The sequence below is a fragment of the Curcuma longa genome, chromosome 1 (assembly GCF_044706935.1).
Source record: "Curcuma longa cultivar G26 ecotype Majalengka, Jawa Barat chromosome 1, ITB_CL_G26_1.1, whole genome shotgun sequence".
In the NCBI taxonomy this organism is placed as follows: Eukaryota; Viridiplantae; Streptophyta; class Magnoliopsida; order Zingiberales; family Zingiberaceae; genus Curcuma; species Curcuma longa.
In genome coordinates this window covers 18857328-18879272 of record NC_133861.1, presented here as the reverse complement: position 1 = coordinate 18879272, position 21945 = coordinate 18857328, and the positions used below count along the sequence as shown (strand labels likewise).

General features: G+C 37.3%; 3 protein-coding genes across 3 annotated transcripts; all 3 read right to left on the bottom strand.

Moving 5' to 3' along the window:
• Positions 1-484: 484 nt before the first annotated feature.
• Positions 485-823, bottom strand: LOC141825429 (uncharacterized). Its single transcript, XM_074712816.1, has one exon. It carries the CDS (start codon positions 821-823, stop codon positions 485-487), a length of 339 nt encoding a protein of 112 aa, XP_074568917.1.
• Positions 824-1315: 492 nt separating this feature from the next.
• On the bottom strand, positions 1316-4689 carry LOC141848485 (uncharacterized). The gene is made up of 3 exons (XM_074736520.1): positions 4550-4689; positions 4319-4467; positions 1316-1651 (listed from the first exon to the last, which is right to left on the bottom strand). Exons 1-3 carry the CDS (start codon positions 4674-4676, stop codon positions 1577-1579), a joined length of 351 nt encoding a protein of 116 aa, XP_074592621.1. The 5' UTR covers positions 4677-4689; the 3' UTR covers positions 1316-1576.
• Positions 4690-5285: 596 nt separating this feature from the next.
• On the bottom strand, positions 5286-6215 carry LOC141829718 (transcription factor MYB2-like). Its single transcript, XM_074717248.1, has 3 exons — positions 6068-6215; positions 5859-5988; positions 5286-5787 (listed from the first exon to the last, which is right to left on the bottom strand). Exons 1-3 carry the CDS (start codon positions 6213-6215, stop codon positions 5286-5288), a joined length of 780 nt encoding a protein of 259 aa, XP_074573349.1.
• Positions 6216-21945: the final 15730 nt, after the last annotated feature.

Below are 21945 nucleotides of genomic sequence, written 5' to 3'. Positions count from 1 at the left end.
TTTTTCGTGCATTTCAGGATGGTTGACGCTTTGCAAGGCGTGTTTATCTGAGGCGAAGCAGCCAAAACAAAGATATCGAAGGATGTGGCTTTTAAGCCAAAAGTGAACAAAAAACGCAAGGAAAGTGTTTTTTTTTAAAAAAAAGTTTCATTATGCATGCCTCGGAAAGTATAAGATTAATGATCTAAATTCAATCTTCCTCTTTCTTTTTTCTTTTTCCCCTTTAACAAAGGAATCATCTCTACTTTTCTCCCATCTCTAACATGCGTTCCCTCTCTCCTGTTCTCTCATGTAAATGCATCCTTAATGCTAATTAGAGATTGCGTGTTTGAAGTATTCCTAAACTAAATTATGTTTTGAAAGTTTGCAATTAAATTGTCACATTTGGTAATAAATGGGTGGAGCATATAAATGTGAAATCCCTAAAGAACAATTTGCAATCCAATTATCTATCCATGAAATCCAGCGATTCAAAACCAAATACTCATGTTGTTAATATTCTGCAACCCAATCTGTAACAGACGTAGGCGTCGATTGATGCATAACGAACTTGGTCCTCCGATAGCTTTTCAGCGTCGCAATTACTTATCGCAGTATCACCTTGAAGCTCCTCTTGCAATTGAAATCTCAGTTTCTCCAATGCATATTCTTTCAAATCGAACTCTTGTTGACACAATTTCTCCATGTACTCCGTGAATACACGATCCAAGTCGACAGCATTTTGACACCAAAGCCAGTAGTCATCCTCGACCAGTCCAAATCCAACAAAGGCTATGTGGCCATCTTTAAGGAAATCATAGACGGCCGGAGGAAGGTACGGCATCTGGAGGAGTTGAAGGATGAGACATTTGTTTCTGGCACAAAGCTGAAGAGCCGCCACTCTGCCCCTCACACAGTTGGTCCTCAATGCCGCAACCCTCGGCCAGCCAACGCCACCGTAGAGGGCACCATGCACCCATTTTGCTGCCGATGATGCGTCATTAGTTACCGTCGTTACGATTTCTTCGCCAGTTAAAGTTTATCACATGACGAGTTTTTGATCCTATACGGAGCCATCTTGCCTATGGAATTGAGCTTTCTACTTACTGTTATAAACAAAATCTTCGATATGGAGAAAAAAAAATGAGTATCATAGATATTTTCTTGGTTTAACCATTAACTAATTGTGCAGAATATCTTGGTTTAATAAGCACGTACCAAAAGCTAATGGTAAAAATTGAAGTAGCAATTTCTTTTTGGAACGCCATTTTTCTAAAACAACACAACCTAAATTGTTCTATCATAGATATTTTCAAAGCTTAATTTCATAGGCAGGATGACCTCATATTGGATCACAAACTGTTGATACTATAAATAGGATTTTGCATATTCTAAAAGCAATAAACATCACAGCTAATCAGCTAGTGAGCTTTGTCATGGAATTGTGCAAACTAAACAGATGTTTTATGCTAGTTTCCTTGGTTTTGACGAAGATTTAAAACAAGAACAAGTATTTTCATCAAACTTCATCTGAGATTGGAGAACTGAGAAACACTAGTTGCTGTCATTTTCCATTTTTAACATTTAGACCCCAAGCTCATTTCTGAACTTCAGCTCGAGGCCTCCAGAGACCCAGCCTGTACTTGTGTGTGTATCGAAGAATCAGTTTTCTCTGCATCGTACACAAGCAAAAATCAGTGGAACAAACTTTCAGGGATCAACAACATGCATTTATTCAATTTGGTAAAAGAATTTCCCATATTTCAGACAGATGAAACTGAAATAAGCACAAATGTTAAGTTTGCTCCATATTTGCAATTTGCATCTCGTTCGGAAATTGAAATGATGATCTCATTTTGGAAATTGAAATAACAATAAAGATGTTGAACTGTATACATTTGTTCCAGGGTTTCTATTCAAACAAGCAACACAATAAGCATATACATAAGCGCTGCAAGAATGTAGATGATTGTGTTCTAAATAAGCAAGTTTAATGCCAATCCTAGAGTCCTACAGGAAAATATAAGATCAGCATGCCGGTCATATTCAATTTTATTTAAGACAAAATCCTGGCCAACAAGTGACCACAAAAGGTTTGTGAACCTTATGAAATTGTTTCCAGGTTAAAAAATATTATTATTAGATGTACAGATATAACTTGGCAATGTCCAGCTTGCAAATAGTGTTCACCTTGCTGCCAGTCACCTCACTGCTCACCGACGCTTTGTGATCTTCTCCTTAAAGTATCTTCATGCATTGCTAGCCATAGAACCTTCCTCTTCTTCTTTGCCTCTTCCATAAAAGATATCTATGCCAGAATTGGTATTCTTCAATTTATGCTGCATCATATCCTTCCAAAATGTCCATATCTACTCCCCCCTCTGTCTGCTTCAGTTTGCTTAAGCAAATCTGTGTGTTCTGCCTTTTTTTGCTAGTTTTAGTTCTCCTTTACCGTTTAAAATATGCTATTAGCTATTCCTTTGGCAGCAACTTCTTTTGCTTCATCTCCCCAGTATTGGTTTTTACTAACTTCTTCTATCTCCACCAAAAACCTAAACAACAAAAATATCCTATATTCATTTTGTTATATCCAACAAAAGGTCAAGCTGGAGAAAATGTTCTGTTCTAATTTGTTACGTCCGATAAAAGAGTTGAGTTGTGCCAACTATCTTTCCTTCATAACCTTCGAATGCGTCCCTTTTCCTTCAATCTATTGTGTGATGATGTAATTGTCGCTTTGTGAAAAAGCTCGCTCAAGAGAGATCTTTCTCTTCATGCTCATTCACTTCATCCTTGCTCTCTTTGTTGATGTCTTAATTTTAGGTCAAGGACATCATTGGTCATATGCTGATCTGAGCTCGAAGAGTTGGTTAGTTGCATGCTCTATTAATTTTTTATGTTTCATCTTTACCTGTATACAAGTATTATTCTTTCATTTGACAGTCATAGTCATGATCTCGGTTAATGTACCACTTTATATATACAAGAACTTGTCAAATTTATATAGCCAACTTCGATAAATATAAGGATTCAATTCGAGGAGTGTTAAAGATATTTTCAATAGGTTGCTAGGTGTAATGATCACATTAAAACTTTAAGAATAGGGTTTTATCATGACTCCTATGTATACCCATGTGATACTGTGTAATAGATATTTCACATACAACCTTCAATAATAGCAGATAGAAAGAAAGCTAATCATAGATAATTGATTAAACAAGTGCAACAGTAGAATAATAACATGGAAGTGCTTCAATTTCACATTTAAGCAATTGTACAAGATGTCACAAACGGAAAAAATTTATCAAAGTCCCCAATACAGGGAAAATAAACAGTAAAATTGGTAGGATTTGTTTCGTTAGGAGGGTAGAAAACAGCAAAGAGAGATAGCATAGCATTCCTGATCCTTAGCTACACCATTCTCTCCATCCATGTTGAAATTTTCCAATTCCAGGCAGTCAAAATTTTACTAAACCAAATTGGGCCAGACAGTTCAGATATATTACATAGTTGGTTAGGTCCAAATCTCCTATTTTATCACTTAAATTATGCAAATGTCCAAATTACTACATGCTTTCTCATTCACACCAAAATTTGATGCTTCTTATGAACTCTTTTGTAAAATTTAGACTTTGGAAAGATTAGTTTGGAAAAACACACTTGTTCACTCTAAGACTCGTTATGATGTCCTTGATCGAGCCGATATTACTAACATTCTTTTCCAGCTTTCTTCTGTTGTTGAACACCCCTTATTATAGTTAAAAGCAATCCATGTACATACAAAGGACAGTCTATTGACTATTGATAACCATCACAGTGGAAGCAATAGACAGTATATTAGCAGTTACGACAGTTGGAGCACAAGTCAAAACCTTCTACTACATGGGAAAACTGATCTCCGTAGCTTGTAGGATCCTAATGAATCTCACTTGAATTATGGAAACCAATAGCACATAAGCTATATTCGCCTAATCAGAATCTGCTACTAAACCATCGGGACATAAAGCTCTTGCAAAACTTGAGTTTCTCCAGAATTTTTTTTCTTTTTTGCAAGCAGATGATGTAGAGTCCTATAGTTGTCAAAACTTCACGAAAGTCTCAGGTGTAGTCTTAATTTATTTTGAACAGCAGTCGATTCCCTTAAAAGAGTGCCTACTTTCCTTGATGGAGTTCCATCTTGAAACTTGGAAGAACAAGATGAACTCCATTTTCCTAGAATGTCATTTGTTTATACTGATATTGATAACTTAAACCAAACTGAATCAGTAATTCCTTTAGCAATGATAGAATAAACTTGACAGAGAAGGAGAAATTTTAAAAACAAGAAAAGAACATTCACATGTTTGCAGGGAATGCCGAGTTTCTTGAATCGAAGAGTTCGCGTGACGAGAAGCTTCTGGAAATCTCCGATCTCCGATTCCAGCTTCGCGACGTGCGCTTCCACTCCGTTTCCCACCCCCTTCAAGAACTCCGGAATCCCCACCTTCACTGCGAAACCAATACCCTCAAGCCCATGATTAACCGACCGTCTAAGTTCCTCGTCGAACTCCAAACCCTAACCTTACCGTACCTTCGTAAACGGGAGGGTGGAATGATCTGGCACTGGCAATCCTAGGGAGGAGCGTCGGAGGGAAGGCTCGAGCAGCACCTCCACCACCGGCGATGAATCGCATCCAGCATTTCGCCGCCAGCGCCATCCTCCCAGTGCCGATCCCGTGTGAAGTATGAACGAACCGGACGATGTGCTTTGGGTTTAAAGTTCAAAGGTGGGCCTAGATTGGGCCTTGGAAGTGGGCCTTGGAAGAGGGAAGGCAGCCTGCTTAGTTCGCATCTATTCGACATTTTGTTTTTCATTTTCTCGAAAAAAATAATTTTGTTTTGTAAAATAATATTTGCAAAATACAAAAAAAAATCATTTATAAATACATCCGAGTCAACTCTACGATTGGTCTCATCATCAATTGTGCACTGTACAAAATATCTCATCTCTCTAACTTCTTTTCTTTGAGAACGAGATGAGTGATCAGTAACAGTGCAAGTATCCGGAACCATCACTTGAAGAAGACAGATCTTTTTCTTCAGTGATCATTGAGATAGGTGCTGCTATTTCATTGACACATGATCTATAATGTAATCTAATAGCAGTTTAAAATTACAATTAGATCTGAAATTAACAGGTTAAGTGGTACAATTTGCTCAAAGAATCAGGTGAAATTATGAACTTCAGTAGGCATCGAGAAATATCGATAAGAAAGTTACAGCAAAAGTTCCATTTTACATATTTTTGGCTCTGTTCTTCATGTCCGCTAAAGCTCCTCCTCCATGTTCCACAAGCACTCCTCCCACCCGCTCTGCTCCAAATCCTGCGACCAAAAGTTCTCACAAATTCCCGGACTCCGCAGCGACTCTATCCATCCTTCTTCACTCAGCTCCGCCGCCGCAGTATCCTGGAACCACGCGACGTCGACGCCGCCGGTAAAGTAATTCGACGCCGAAGCCGCGTCAGATGACTCCGACGACAAATTGACCGTGTTCGATTTGCTGGCCGTGCCTGCCACAGGTGCAAGCCGCGTGCCTTCCTCTGCTGGCCACGCGGTCTGTTGCACGGAGGCTTCGCAACCGCCGCCGGAAGCGGCCTGAATTCTCTCCACCAGACGGGGCATCCACATGTACCTCACCATGTCCTTGAACCGCTTGCTGTTGACGTCGCACCGCAGCTGCTTCGCGTGCTTCTGCACTCGCGTCCTCCAGTAGTTCTTGATCTCGTTGTCCGTCCTCCCCGGCAACAACTGCGCTATCTTTGACCATCTACCATGCCATATTTCAATAATTCAGGATCGGCTATATGCATCTCATCTCTTTGTTCATCTACTACTCACCGGTTTCCCCAACGAGAGTGGAGCTCGAGAATGAGGAGTTGCTCTTCCGGAGTGATGTTACCCCGTCGGACGTCCGGGCGGAGGTAGTTCAGCCACCGGAGCCGGCAACTCTTCCCGGTCCTTCTCAGCCCTGTTATTTCACGTCTCTAGTTAAGATTTCTGCACGAATCTTAGAAACTCAATGGAAATTAAGCAAATGGAGTAGAAACCTGAGCATTTGGCTACAGAATCCCATCGGCCCTCGCCATGCACAGAGACGTAGTTCGCCAACAAGAGGTCTTCTTCCACCGTCCATGGACCTTTCCTCAACTCCATCTCAGCATCAGAGTTATTACCAGCTCTGGCATCGAAATCCATCACTGTGTGAATGCTTTGGAGCTAAATTACTCACTCGTCTGTGAATTAATTGCTCTGGATGATTGCACGGTTTTATAGAGGGCGGCGTCAAAGTAACATGTGATGTAACGAGATTAGTTTAAGCTAATTAAAGCCTAAAGTAGGGGCTTTAATTAGCAAAGCCAGGCCAGGCCAAACAGAGTGAAGACGTGAACTTTGACTTTGCTTTGTCTTCATTCTTCCAAGTGGAGTTTGGGAATTATGGGAACTTTGTTTGCATTTGTAGGAGAACATGAGGTGATTGTTTTGGATTTTGGGGATGAGGCAAAGGTCAATTGATTGACGTGGATGCCTACTTGTCTTGTTTGCGGAATGGGATGGGGAATAGAATAGATAATGACCTTGTGGGCCGACACCAATTGATGCTTTGGCATTTAGTTAGCTAATTTATTATCTATTTTAATTTGGGGCTGACATTCTGAGGGTGTAAGTCAAACAGCTGATGAGTGAGATGGTTGACTTTCAGAAGTTAGGTAAGCAGGGATTAGAATTATACATGTAGAAGGTAGGTGTTGAAACACAGCTTTCACAGGACATATGAATTAGCATCAAATAGAATGACAACTTTAGTAATTCAGGTTGTGTTTATCCCTGCAAAATGGAAAGGAAAGGAAAGAACACATGGTATTCATAAATCCTTTTTCTTAAGTGACTCTGAAGCAAAAATGTGTCCATTCAAAATTAGATGGTAGTATCTACCATAACTAAATGGTAAGATCTAACATACTTAAAAGGGTATAAACTAAACTAAGTACAATGAAAACGTGTTTTTGAGTGGGCTAATTAATTTAATTAGCATTCTAGAAGGAGGAACTTTCTCTGCTTAATTAATTCTAAATGAAAATGTAGGCTTAAACAGACAAACAAGCTCCTTCGCTGAAATCCACAAACCTGTTCTCAGTTCAAACCAAGATAGTAACTAAAAAAGGAGGATGATTAAATGAATTTCATGGGCAAAATATAATATGTTTTGTGTCTGCTATTTGCTTTGACTCGTGAACACTTTTGATAGTCAATATTCTTACAAGATGAATCTTGTTTGACTCAAAAACTTCTCTACGTGGATAATTCTTTATCAGTGCATTGTTTTCATTATTTTGACTTCAAATCCGCGTGGGTGATGTCATGTACATGTTAGTCGTCAAGTGTAATGATTTGTATTTTGGTATTAATTAGCTTGCTAATCGGCCAGGATGATAGGATTAGTCCAATATTTTGCATAACAATATTCGTTGTCGATATTAAGACTGTACATTTAAAAGTAAGGTATGAGTTATACATTCATCTTCAACCTATTAAATCGGTGTTTAAGTCAAAATATTTAATTAAACAATATTAAAGAAGCTAGTGTTCATGCCAACTGTTTTGATGCAACACATACCAAACTGTTAGGTTGAGATATGAAGTTGGAGACCTAAATGCTCTAGGCGTCGATTAACTCAGGTACCACTTTATAGATCACAGGATTAACGGCTGAGATTAAAACAGGGACACATCGTGTGGCCAGGAAGGGACCTCATCCATACCTTAAATTGTTTACAATCAGGAAAATAAAATATTCCTCTCAAAAATTATATTTCTTTGGGAAATAATTTATGGAGCCTAAGTCAGATTACATTTGTGGCTGTCACTTTTTTCATCGAGTAAATAATCGATTAAAGAAGACCCAGAAATCATTAACCTTGCAAATGTACATTCATCAGAGTAATTGATACAAACCGTTACCAAACATAAAATAAGATGTTGATTGATCATGGCTCATGTCAAAAATGATTGAGTCTGAATGGTTTTAGTTCTAATTATGTGGACTGTGAACGGATTAACCATATATTTCTACGGCTTTGTACCTAATGGCATCCACTATATAGTAGCAAAGTAGTCCTTCATCAACAAATGGATCGGAATTGCATCACGAGAACAACCTTTGGTTGAAGTTATGATTAAGAGTGTAATACAAACATGATAAGCTTGTTTTATAATGAAGTGAAAAAGGGTTCTGAGGTAGCATATATATGCAAAACATCAATTGCGAACGACATAAAACAAAATTAAATATGAGAAGATGTCTCCCATTTTGTCGCATGACGTGAATGTTTTGTTCTCTAACTCTCCCTTATGGCATGCGCATGCAAGTAGAAAGAAGTGATTTCTCTAATGAAGCATGTACAAGTAGGCAAAGGTCATGATAAACTTACTAGTTTTAATATAAAATGATTGCACCAGTATGAAGAGGTTGCCTCTTTCTCATCCTCCTCCTTTTCTTTCACTATTCAACGCTTGTCAATGGAGAAAGCAAAGCAAAAGTGTACAAGATATCCTTCTCGTGCCTCATGCACTACGCTTTCTTTACTGTGTTAATCTCCACTTTACGACTCAGCAGGTGCTTTCAGGTCTAGTACGTGTCCTAATCAGAACTTAAATGTGATCTTGAGGTGCTTGAGCATGCCACCAGTACTCCCAGGTCCTCAATTAATTAGTTTCGTTAAATACCGGCTTAAAGTTTGTTTATGAGTTTTATATAGTCGATAAGGATTTATATACATGTGTCGAAGTCTAAGAAACGAAAGTAGAGGTTTGTAAGCTACCGAGATTAGTTTTCAAATGGCAGGTCCTTGAGCAATTGCAATTTCTTCTCCCTTGGCGCCCTCACTAGCTACTACCTCTTAGACTACAGATTCTCTTTTGTGTGATTCAATGATGGCGGCAATGATGATCCAAGTGACAAAAAATGGCTATGATGAAGTGAGAATATTGTAAACAGAATTCAAAAGGTTGACTGCAATTGGTAGGAACTGTAAGGTGATGAGTTGAAGCATGAAGGACGTGTGTTCCTCTCGCATTTGCCTACTGTCACCGGCATCTCACAAAAATTTTATCATTATCTTCATCCTTTGCACTTTTTTTTATGGCCCAATCTCCTATTGCAAGAAACACTAGACTCAGTGCATCACTCTCCCCCAATCCTTTAGTACTTCATCATGCTAAGGCCTGTTGCATATCATATCAACGAACTTTCATCACCATAAATATCTAATATTGCAGTGTGCTCGCTTCAGCAGGTTGCTTAGATAGATCTTTAGATGGGGCAGGGTTGACTTTTATTTTGCCTGCACAAGTCATTCTGAGATGATGGTGAATTGTATTGCTGGTAGCACTGAATGATATGAATTAATAATATCTTGGGGGTAAGTGAGCGTTACTGTGTCATCCTGATACAGTTGATGAAGAATAGTTTTCTTAAGATATTGTCAACTTTGTAGTAATGTCACACGGATGGTGTAAAATTTTAATTCTATTCTAGCGTGATTAATGACCCAACAGATGGTCCACACACTGAACCCTGGAGAAAATGTTGGCAGCAGGAATCCTACTCTTTAGCATCTCATTGGAGGAGAAGCAGTGAAACTTATTTGAGGTAGGTAGAAAGCTGTCTAAAGGAGACGCAATCTTCCAAGTTGACTGATAAGTGAGGGTCATGTGTTGTTGGAAAAGTGAATAGAAAAATAGATGGAAAATGAATTCCAATATGAATAAGAGTTTTAATTCCACATTGGAAGTTTTGTGGTAAGAAGGCTGATTTATATTAAATCACAACTTTTAATGTTGTGAACATTTACTGTGTTGTATTTGTCTAGTGTTTTCAATATCATCTGAAAGGATTGTGGGTCCTCTTTCTTGAGGAGAAAATGACAGGGCAAGAAATAGGCATTAATTCCTAGTTGCAAACCACATTTGCAGGTCTTCATCATCTCGCAAGTTGTTATCTGAATAGTGAATCTTTCATTTTCAGAATAGACTGCACAGTTGTATGTTTCACTACTGATCTTTTTACTAAATGGCCTCTTGACGCAAGTAGAAAGATTTCTACATTAATTTCATATTAATGTTTACTATAGAAAGCAAATTTTCTCCATTGTCAACTCTTACCTTGAGACATTTTAGCTGCTTGAGTCCATTTCAACCAGAGGTCCAATCTTGATCTTACACGAGAAATCTAGGGCTACTCCAGAGAATTTTTGCATACTACCAAGGTTAAGGAGCACTTCCAAGTACCATACCATATATCTACCCTTCGTTTTGGTTATAAAACAACAATAGCAACAACAACAATAATAAACTGAAAAATAAATGAAACGATAAGCTAGTTAATAGGGTTTCTGAATTCTGAATCATACCGGTGATTTTTTTAATGGTTTCTAAATAATTCACGTCACATTAAGTTGCCATCAGACATCATCACCATTTCGAGTAACCAAGTAAGCATTCATCGACTTTGTAATTTTTTTCTCAGCATTTTCAATCTCATCTAATTTCAAAATTCACTGTGAGCGCTCTATATATTAAGCAATGTAGTCCACAAAACACAGTAGTATGTGAAAAACCAAGATACAAACAAATGATACAGAGCTTAAGGAAAAAATGTTTAAGGATACAATTGCTTTCTAACAAAGTATGGCACTGGCAATCCACATCTGCATTATCTGATCTCAGACAACACTAAATGCTGATTGTAATGATGCAGTAAAGTGCGATGCAATTGTCTGAGTATAGCAAATTGTTGAATCTGCATCTTGGCATCTGGAACAAAAAGAGCAACAAATGAAGTATAAGTCTAAGCAATAGTGAACAATTTAAAAAAAGGTTTTGCTGATTAAGAAACTAAAAAATGTTAATATATGAAAGAAGGAATAATGCTTTCACAAAATATGTTAACTAAGAGCAAGAAGTGCATCCTATCAATTTCTGGCAAGGTTTGAAAAGATGGAGTGCATGACATGACTAAACATGCAGAAAATACAAAATGGCCTGATGACTTCATGCAAACATTTTTTAGTAACCACTTCAAAGATGCTGTTCTTATCCAACTTAGCTTTAGCCAACCATCACAAAGGCGCAATATGAGGCGAGAAAGACAAGGGAAAGAGAATGCAAGGAAGACATGGATAACTCCGACTAAACATTCTTCTTAGTGTGACATGATGAGTTGTCAACATGGATGAAAAGTAGAAATCAGTTGGAAGGAAAACATCATTGGAGGATAACAATGATCCAGATAAGAGACGAAAACATCTCCTATAAGTTGGTAATAGATCAAGGAAATTGTAGGCTGGGTCATGGGTTCAAAATCTGTCTACACCAAAACTTGATGCTTGCTCCATATATAGTAAAAACAAAGGTCCAGATTAGGAGCAAAACTCAAGTGACTGGTCAAAGACTACAAACTACATGTCTCAACCAAATTTGGTTGAATCAATTCAGACGTAAAGCAAAGCAGAACAAATTTTTCTAAATATGATTTGCATGGATCAGGAGTTCTTTTAAAGTCATATCTTTCAGATTACCACCAATGTTGACTTTTTCTCCTCTTTTTCAATTCAATGTCTCCTTTCATTGATGACTAAGGAATTCTTATATAGGTGTAAACAGAAATTTCAGTATGCTGTTTTGGCAAAATAACCCTGATTTATCTGCTATAGTCATGGATGAATAAGCTGCGTGTGTATTTCAACAGAGGAAATCTTGAAATCCCTTTTTTAGATTGATATCTGGCTGGGTTATTAGCAAGTTAGAATTTGGAGGATTGTGCCAGTAAACTTTTAAGCTTGATGCTTAAATATGAAGTGAATTTATTTATGGATTTTGGATGTGTAGACCTTTTTTTGCTTGCATAAGTTGTCTTTATAGTTAATATATTAAAATATTTTTTCATTTGTTGAGAATTCATTCTATTTACTCCATTAGATGATCATATTTGGTAACTTGATGGCTTAAATGGTTTTGGTAGTTGATTTTAATTTTAGCTTCTTTTAAAGTATATTTGTTGTAGTTCTTTGGGAGTTATTTACATTTCACATGATGATTAGACCCTTACTGTTTGGTGTTGGAATATGAATGAGCTGGGTTCATTTCGTAATCTTTTTGGGCTGCATGTTGGCCCTGTGTTATTTGGCCACAATTAGACTTGTTACAAGTCATAATTGAATGTGATTATAATTTTGTTATCAAGCTTTTGTTAGCTTCTAAGTTTTCATATGTTACTAACCTTCAAGAAGTACAATAATGCCATGTAAAAAGAAACGAACCCATCAATAGTCAATGTTAGATTATACCCTAAGCCTATCTGATCATGTGTTTGTGTATGAATAAAATTTTTATGAATCTTTAGGTTCTCAGAATTAAATTAGAAATAACTATTCATAGGGAAAAAATTAACATGGAATATAATAGGAATATGCATTCCTTATTTGGTTCGTAGAATGGAATAAATGTTTCATTTGAATTCTTATATTTGTTTTATAAGAATATTATAAATAATCGAGGAGGAATACTCTTTAGAATGAAAGAACATTCATACATGAAATAATTTGTTCAGCTTCTCAAGCTTGCACAACCCACGTGGCCCGACCAAGCTTGATCTGCCCTTCCTACTCGATTGGCCCCACTTGCTCATCTTGCCTAACCCTTCCTCCTCCCATCCCCACTCAACCTTGTTGACGCATATGCTCCAACCAACTCATTACATTTGACTGGCTCAACCAATCTGCCTTGCACAACCAATGTGATTAGCTTATCTAGCTTGTCTGCCCAGTCCAGCTTATCCGGCTTGGTTTGTACATTCATTATATACAAAGAGAGAACATTGAATAAATTTAAAATATGTATTCTTTGGATAGTAGAATAGATGAAGAATAAGTATTCTTACAATAGAGTAATAAGGAATAGCTAATCCTTAGATTAAAGAATACAATTTCACGGGATTTGACTTATTTCATGAGAATTCATAGGAAGTGGAATAGTATGCTTATGAACCAAATGCACCATTAACTTTTGGAAAAAATAGTTATGGAAGCAAATCTGTACATGAAATAAGCGCTAAGGTCATAAGTACATGTCTCCACTTTATCTAGTCATTCTCTCATTACTTTTCCTGTTTTGACATTTAGTTTTTCTTCCTCCTGATTTTGTTTTGCTGCCTAAGGCTAACTTTAGGTTTTGTTGGATTAAAAGTGGCTATGAAACCATAAGTATTAAAACTTTCCTAGGTATCAATCACTAAAGATACGTTAATAGGATATGATCTAGCCCAACAAGGTGATACTGTCTTTAATATGCTTTTTTAGGATATGTTTGTTACTGCTCATCTTTGTTCAGTAGCTACATCTATCTCAGACATCTACATATAATTCACATTTGTTTTTTTGTAAGGTCAATATACTAATATAAAAAATAAAAAATGCATAGCAATAAAAAAAATTTATTAATGAATTTAGAATCTTATATATCTTGTTTCTTATAGGGCCTTATCTCAAGTAAATAAGATATAATCTATGATGTTTCTACGATATTAATGGCACTATCATAGTCAATGTTCTCATATGTTTTTCAGGACCATCAAATCAAGAAAATTGAGAATTGGAGGAGGGTTAACTAGGTAAAGGCTAAAAGTGATGAACTCGTTTTTTTTTCCATTTCTACAAAAACAGCATAAATTAAACCACCCAGCCAATGACTTGCTAAATAAAATGACTCAGCCAAGGGTGATGCAATTATTTCTTCATTACAGAGTCAAGGACTTGCTTCCTTACTCCCTACATTATTGACTTTGTACTCATGAAATTTAGCCAACAGTTAGTCCCTACATAGGGATGTATTAGACTTCTTGTTTTCTTGAGACTATTGATAGATGATGAAGAAATTTCATTTTAGTCTTGTTTCTTTATGTCATTCTCCGAGTGAAAATTCCTTGGCCTTACTCTATCTTGTTTCTACTGCATATTTCTTAAGGTTCTCAACTGTTAAACCTAACTCTTAGAAGAGAGCACATGAGATTTTTGTGTTAACTCCATTAACACAACAACATTAATAAGGAAGAGAAATCCATCGAAATTCTTCGATATGGGATTATTTCCCATGCATTTCCTTATATAACATTAATTAATAATTAATATTATTCTAAGCTAATTTTGAACAATTAATTTCTCATTTATCCGTAATCGATTTTGAACAAATTAATAGTCTAGATCCATCTACATGAAACGTAGATTTCGATTTTGAAGTCAATTACGACTTTCATCGATTAATAACACTTTGATTTTTTACAAAACTATATTGGTTCTTTGAAACTCCAATATCCAACAAATATTTCCTAACAACAAGAATAATAAAATATGAAAATTCATAGTCAACAATAAAAGAACTAAAAAGGATCACAAAACCCCCAACTTTGATGGTCGTAGTGTCTTCGAGCCGCAACTAGCAATGTGCCAAAGCCATAAATCGAAGCTCTACTAGCTTCAAACTAAAATGGAAGAAAAAGACAGGGGTTAGGGTTGCTAGTCAAATTGGTATAATAGAAGAGTCAAAGGAAACTAAGAAAATAAGATAAATGCGTGTATATTATATCATGTCATGTTTGAATGTTTTTATAATATGTCAATATATTATCTTTTCAGTAAAGGTGGAATTCGTCATTCTAGCAGTTTCATACGATTGGTTCCACGATCATCTGTGAGAAGGTAAATCGAGAAGCTGCAACTGACCACTACTGGGAAGGGCATTGTCTCGACTTTGTCAAGATTCAATCCTTGCCTACTTCAACAAGTCTGTCTCGTACTAACCAACTCAATCATGTCCCGAGACTATCAATATATCATCTCCAATTTATACTTGGATTCGATTCGATTCTCAAACAGGATCATAAAAAAAAATTAAGGGCTAGTTTGTTGTTAGGTTGTAACTTGGTAATTAGCCATGTGATCACTAATTAGTTATTGAGAATCACAGCTAGGCCTAATTTGAGTTGTATTTGTGCTTGAGAAATTGAAAGAAAAGAGCCTTCATTATTCACCTCCTCCCTCCCTCTAGTTGGGTCATATTCAATTAATCCTACAAGATATGAAATTTATTTAAACCAAGATTAGGATGGTTACTAATTTATACTAAAATTTATAGGTAAATTTATTTCTCATCCGAAATATTATCTACGACAAAATCTATAACTCTGTGTAAATTTAATTATATATAGATTTACATCCCAACCTCAATTATTTTTCATAAAAATTATAATTCAAAATTAAATTTAACAACTAAAATAATTTACATTATAAATAAAACTATTAGAAAGGAGTAGGTGGAAGGGAGGAGGAAGTGAAAGAGACGAACCGATGGCGAGGGCCAGGTGACAAGCAATTTTGAGAGAGAAAAACAGAGAGGTGGCTGATATTCGATGCCTACAAAGGGAGGGGGTTAAGACAACATCAACGTCCGTCGATAAGAGGGAGCAAGGTTGGTTAATTGTCCTATCAAAATGCCATAGCTAAGGTCCCTGACAACCACATGTGTCATTGTAGATCTATAAAATCATTTGTGATAGTTGTTGGACAATCTTGTTACGGGAGATAGAGAGGAATAATCTAAATTATAAATTAATTTTAAATTTATTTGTGAGATGACCTGAGTCGATAATCTTAGACTGTCAAGCTTCGTGCTGCTTGGTTATCCAGATGAGCAGTTGAGTCTGAATGTGGGATGTCGCTCTTTGAGTGCTGCGAGATTGAGCGGCCTTATGCTTCCCGAGAGGGAGGTTGTGTATCATCTCTCGAGTACAGAGTTGTTGATACCAAAGTTGGCTGAGCTATTGAGTGTTGGGTTGGCTAAGCTTGCCGAGTACTGAGTCGCTAGAGTGTTGACTATTGATCAAGTCGGGAGAGAACTTTGCTCAACTTCTGTTATCGCCCGAGTGGATCGAATGCCCAAGCACTCTTGTCGAGTTCCCGAGTACTTTCGAGTGGACCTGTCGCCTAACTACTAAGTTGGTCTCCGCTGCTTGTGCGCTGAATCTCAAGAGCGTTGCTGAATGCTCGGGCAGCAATCCCAAGTCCGAATGGGTTTTTGAGTTTTTGAAAACAGATAAGTCAAGATCTGCATTCAATGCAGATTCCTTAAAACAGATTCGCCACACCTCCAGTGGTGCTTCGAGGTTGTCTTGGATCGTTTGTTTCTCAGGATATAATTGCAAATTGTGATCCCCACCAAGTATTGGTGATCGCGACGAACTGAGACAGTACTTAAAGACTATCATCGAAGTCTATCGAGCGATAAATGTACGACAGAGGAAAAGGATTTAAAGGAACATAGGTGGCCATCAATAGTCAGTCATTTCACTCAGATGATTACGGATTCTTGATTAACTTCAAGTTAATGCATCCATTTATTTACACTTGAGCAATCAAAGATTAAATCGAATGATAAAATATTAGTTCATTCTCTTGGATAAATTTTATCTTGATTGATCTGACATTCGATGTGTGCATGTCGTGCTCATATACAAATCAACTTGGTTCAATACAAATTTGGACCCTAAATTTGCATCCCTGTGCACCCATATATAAAAGAGAGTCTCTCCCTATACATATGTTCATAACATTAATACATGTGATATAATTTAAATCAACAATAAAATTTTGAAACTGTGAAATTAAAATCTCATTCCACCCGTATTTTTCTATTCATATTTTCAACAATAGCTAGATATGTCGATGTAGATTGATTGTAAATGTCAAGCCAGTGGTCTTCAAGCTTCTATTTACGTACGTGAAATAGATATTCATAGGTCAAAATTAATCCAGATGTGAGACCACTCCGATCCGATCCCTAAAAGCCAATTATGCATTAATTCACCTTAATTTGTATTAGATCCATCAAGGTCAAATGACCAGACCATTTCACTTTGATGGAGTAATTGAGATTAAGTGCAAGCTAAGTGTAAGACCATTTCACTTTGATGGCATCAGGTCCCCGAGGTCATGGTGCCGCGGTAGGACATCCAGGTTGTCATCCAAACACCCACGGTTCGATCTCTAACTACGACGTATTTGTAGTTGTCGAATTTTCCTTTTGCAGACACCCTTTATAAGCTGGGGATCATATAAATCAAAGGATGCTGGGCATCTGGGTTGGTCGCTGCGTGCATACCACATATGCCTCAATAAAGCCAAACATGCTATACCCGCGGGTTATATGATCGATGGGAAATTTCTATGGAACTGGACCAATTATCCCCAAGGATTGAGTCAATAGGATTATCATTTTTTTTAAATAGTTAATTATCCATGCCGTCACATGTGTATTTTGACCGCTATATATAGATCCATTAAGATTTAATGAAATGATCATTTTGCATTAATAGACAAACAAATAAAGATTAACCACCAGTGTGCTCGTGGAGCTCAGCTCAGCTCCAAAGAATAATATCCATCTATGCGCATTATAAATTCGTAAATTAAGATGAAATATTATTTTATTTTGTTGAACCAATAGAATAGAGGTTAAAATACAAGTACGATCGAGACCACTAATATGCTTTTGGAGCTCCCAAAAAGTGATCTATGTCCTCACACTTTCATCATCACGGGCTAGCATTCATGAGCAACCACAAGAATATGAGATCAGTTTAATGCCCTGTTTACTTAGAGGCACATACGAGAGAAAGGATAGGTTGCATAGAAATTAAAATCTTTTGTGTTAGTGTAATATAATTGGTAGCTCTCGTAAAGATTGATCAAGTTGATCGGTTGATTAAGCTCGAGTTGATTCAAGTTAAGTTTTGATATTTGATTAATATATTTTTGTTGACGAACAAGACATATAGAAGCAGAGTTTGTTGGAGAGGAAGATTGTCGGATCAATCAACTTTGGGTCAGGTTGACTAAGGTGGATGATTGAGAAAAAATCAAATAGGTCAAGGTTGATCAGATAATTGAGAAAAGAGAGCTTAAGTGATTTATGGTTGATCGGGCACTGGACAATTAGAAGTCTAACGAGAAGTTGTCATGTGAGGCAAAGTCTAAATAAGTCACAGTTAGTTGGACACTTCACAATCGAAAATCCAATAGAGAGTTGACATTAGAGGTGAAGTCCAAGTGGGTTATAAAGGACCAAAAATTTGACAATGGAAAATCCAACAGAGAGTTAACATGAGATGTAAAGTTCAAGTGGATTATGGACCACCAAACACTTGGCATGAGACGTGAAATCCAAGTGAGTCAATGTTGATCGGACACTTAGCCATGAGAAAAATCCAATAGGTCAAGGATTGTCGGATGATTGACAATAGTGAAGTTTTGACAGGTCAAGGTTGATCAGATGTTAGGCAATAAAAAATTCTAGTAGGTCAAGATTGACCGAATGTTAAGCAACTGAAAGTCCTAGTAGGTCAAGGGTGACTGAATGTTAGACAATGATGAAGTCCCAGTAGGTCAAAATTGATTGAATGCTATCTAGACAACAGGAAGTCCCCGCTAGGCGAAGGTTGATTGAATGTTGGGTAAAGAAAGTCCTAATAGATTGAACTCAATTAGATACTAGGTAAGATAAGAATTCAACTTTGATAAAGATCAAATAAAAGTATCAGCCAACTGCTAGGGTGTAGTAATCGATTAATGAATTCCTAAATTTTGAATTTGAGGTTTGAGGTGGTTTAAGGGGGTTTGCTGCACGATCAATCCATTAATGGATTTGAGTAATCGACTGATGGTACTATAACAACAAATCTAATATTTGAAAATTGATCGATCAACTTGATTAATGCTAATCAGTCGAGTGGGGTAGTCAACTATTGTATCAATCGAGTGAGAGACTCGACTGATGACTCTGTTGCTATGAACAGAAGGTTCCTATGTCGAGTTGGAAACTTGACTGATACAACAACAATCAATTAATGAATAGTAATAATCGATTATTGTTGGTCATACTTGAGTTGGAAGGAGTTGTTCTATTGGTTAACGATCGAATTCAAGAGAAACAATTAATTGATGGACGTTATCAGTCGACTGTGAGGCGAAAATCAATCCCGACTTAAAGGTTATAAAGAAAAGTTTCAAGGATGATTTCGATGTTTGTTCTGGAGGGTTTTTGGAAAAGAGTATTACTGTATTTCATATTTTAAGACGCAATCTAAAAGCATTCAACAATTATTTACTTTTATTTTTTTTTGTATTTGTCTTTGTTTTGAGTTGTATTGCTTGTATAATAATAAGTATTGTAAGAAATTTTTTTATCTCTGAAAGGTGTCCAGCAATAAGAGAGCACACTAGGCTGTGGAATAGGAACCAAGGGTTCTGAATTATATAAATCGATTTGTTATGCTCTTGTATATTTGTATTATTTTATTTATATTTCCACTACACATTAATACTTTGTAGATAAGTACAACGCACGAGATTGAAATTGTAAATTTCTATTCACTCCCTCTAACGAAGTTATTCATCCCAACACTTTGCTCTATTTATCTATTATAAAATAATAGATGAAGAAATTATAAAATTTACTTAGGGATCAATTTTTTAGTATTATTTCAATTGTTCGAAATTAAGAGAATGAACTTTCCTCAAACTCGTGGCCTCAGCCTCACTTGAATCTCTTGCATCGACGCCGCAAAGTTGAACAGGGTGATTGTAAGCGAACTCAGGGTCCCAAAGTTTAGCGAAGCAGCCATGAGCCATTGCATGCGAACTCAATGGATGCAAAATTTCTTTCTTCTTCTTTTTCTCTCTCTTTCCCTTTTCTCTCTCTCTCTTTCCCTTTGTTTCTTCTTTTCCTTTCTTTTTCCATGGGATTTTTTTCACCGTTAATTTATTTCCTTCTCCAATTCACTTCATTCTCATCAAGACTAGGAGTAAGTAGATGTAGCCAATAGGACATCATTGAATTGATTATTATAAGATAGATTTATTGAAATGGATAAGGATTGAATCTCGACGAAGCCGAGACAATACTCTTCTCACAGTGACTAACTGCAGTTTCTTGATTTACCTTTTCGTAAATAATCATGGGACCGATCGTGTAAGACTGTTAAGATAGCGAATTTTACCCTGAAGGAGTAAATAGATGTAAAAAAAACGAAGAGAGAAAGAGGGAGACAATTTGGGGAGGGGATAGGTGGTCCAAAAGGATTTCCTTTGGTTCGGGTGGACAATTCTGATGGGCCGGTGGTTGGTTCAGCCTAGGGGTGTAATTGAACCGAGCCGAGCCGAACAGTAAGAGGCTCGAGTTTGAGCTCGGTTCATTTTTCCTAAGCTCGAGTTCGATTCGAGTTTTAATTCTTAAGCTCGAGTTCGACTCATAATGAAATTAAATAGTTCGCGAACGGCTCGAGCTCGGTTTGAAAAAGGTTCGTTTTAAAGTTAAACGAGTTTAGTTCGAGCTCGATTAGAAAATAGCTCATTTAAAAGTTAAACGAGCTTAGTTCGAAATTGACTCGTTAATATATATATATAGAGAGAGTTTTGCTATCCTGCGGTCCATTCTCGTACGCTCTTGTGCGCTCCCACCCGACCCAGCCCTGCTCCAGCCGCTGCCGCATCGCCATCCGGCCACCGTCGACCGCCGCATCACGCCCGATGGACGCGCAGCTCGTCGGCGCACAACCTGGCGCCGAATTCCGACCGGAAAATGGTCGGAATTCGGCGAATTCGATCGGAATCGACCGCTCGGCACTGGCAGCCGATTTTTGACCAAATCGCGGCCGAATTCGTCGAATTCCGGCCACTATCCGGTCTGAATCCGGTGCCGGGTTGTGCGCCAGCGAGCGACGCGTCCATCGGGCGTGATGCGACGGCCGACGGTGGCCGGACGGCGAAGCGGGAGCGCCGACAGTGGCGATGGGTCGGGTGGTGCGCACGGAAGCGCAAGATAAGGACCGCAGGCTAGTATTTTTGTATATATATATATATATATTCGTGAATCATTTAACAAACACGTTCGTGAGTCTTTAAACGAACATGTTCGCGAACACATTTGTGAGCCTTTAAACAAATATGTTCGCGAGCTCACGAAGCAAATATTGTCAACCTCGAGCTCAGCTCGATAATATTTTCAAGCTTGAAATCAAGCTCGAGCTCGGTTCGTTAACTTAATCAAACGAACTCAAGCAAATTTTTTTTCGAACCAAGATTTGAATAGCTCGTGAGCAGTGAGCAGTGAGCAGTGAGCAGTTTGCAGTTTGATTTTTTTTCCATGGGATTTTTCTCACCTTTAATTTATTTCCTTCTCCAATTCACATCATTCTCATCAAGACTAGGAGTAATTAGATGTAGTCAATAGGACATAATTGAATTGATTATTATAAAATATATTTATCAAAATAGATAAGGATCGAATCTCGACGAAGTCGAGACAATACTCTTCTCACAATGGCTAACTGTAAGTACTTCTTGATTTACCTTTTCGTAAATAATCGTGGGACCGTGTAAGACTGTTAAGATAGCGAATTTTACCTTGAAGGAGTAAATAGATGTAAAAAAAACAAAGAGAGAAAGAGGGAGACAATTTGAGGAGGGGATAGGCGGTCCAATAGGATTTCCTTTGGTTCGAGTGGACAATTCTGATGGGCCGGTGGTTGGTTCAGCCTAGGGGTGTAATTGAACTGAGTCGAGCCGAACAGTAAGAGGCTCAAGTTTGAGCTCGGTTCATTTTTCCTAAGCTCGAGTTCGATTCGAGTTTTAATTCTTAAGCTCAAGTTCGGCTCATAATAAAATTAAATAGTTCGCGAACGGCTCAAGCTCAGTTCGAAAAATGTTCGTTTTAAAGTTAAATGAGTTTAGTTCGAGCTCGGTTAGAAAATAGCTCATTTAAAAGTTAAACGAGCTTAGTTCGAAATTGACTCGTTAATATAATATAATATAATATATAT

Coding starts and splice junctions, on each gene's coding strand:
- LOC141848485 (XM_074736520.1), bottom strand. CDS start 4,676: ATGGCGCTGGCGGCGAAATGCTGGATGCGATTCATCGCCGGTGGTGGA. Junction 4,468..4,549: donor CCACCCTCCCGTTTACGAAG/GTACGGTAAGGT, acceptor TTGGTTTCGCAG/TGAAGGTGGGGATTCCGGAG. Junction 1,652..4,318: donor TCGGCATTCCCTGCAAACAT/GTGAATGTTCTT, acceptor TGTACGATGCAG/AGAAAACTGATTCTTCGATA.
- LOC141829718 (XM_074717248.1), bottom strand. CDS start 6,215: ATGGATTTCGATGCCAGAGCTGGTAATAACTCTGATGCTGAGATGGAG. Junction 5,989..6,067: donor TTCTGTAGCCAAATGCTCAG/GTTTCTACTCCA, acceptor GTGAAATAACAG/GGCTGAGAAGGACCGGGAAG. Junction 5,788..5,858: donor CACTCTCGTTGGGGAAACCG/GTGAGTAGTAGA, acceptor ATGGCATGGTAG/ATGGTCAAAGATAGCGCAGT.
- LOC141825429 (XM_074712816.1), bottom strand. CDS start 823: ATGCCGTACCTTCCTCCGGCCGTCTATGATTTCCTTAAAGATGGCCAC.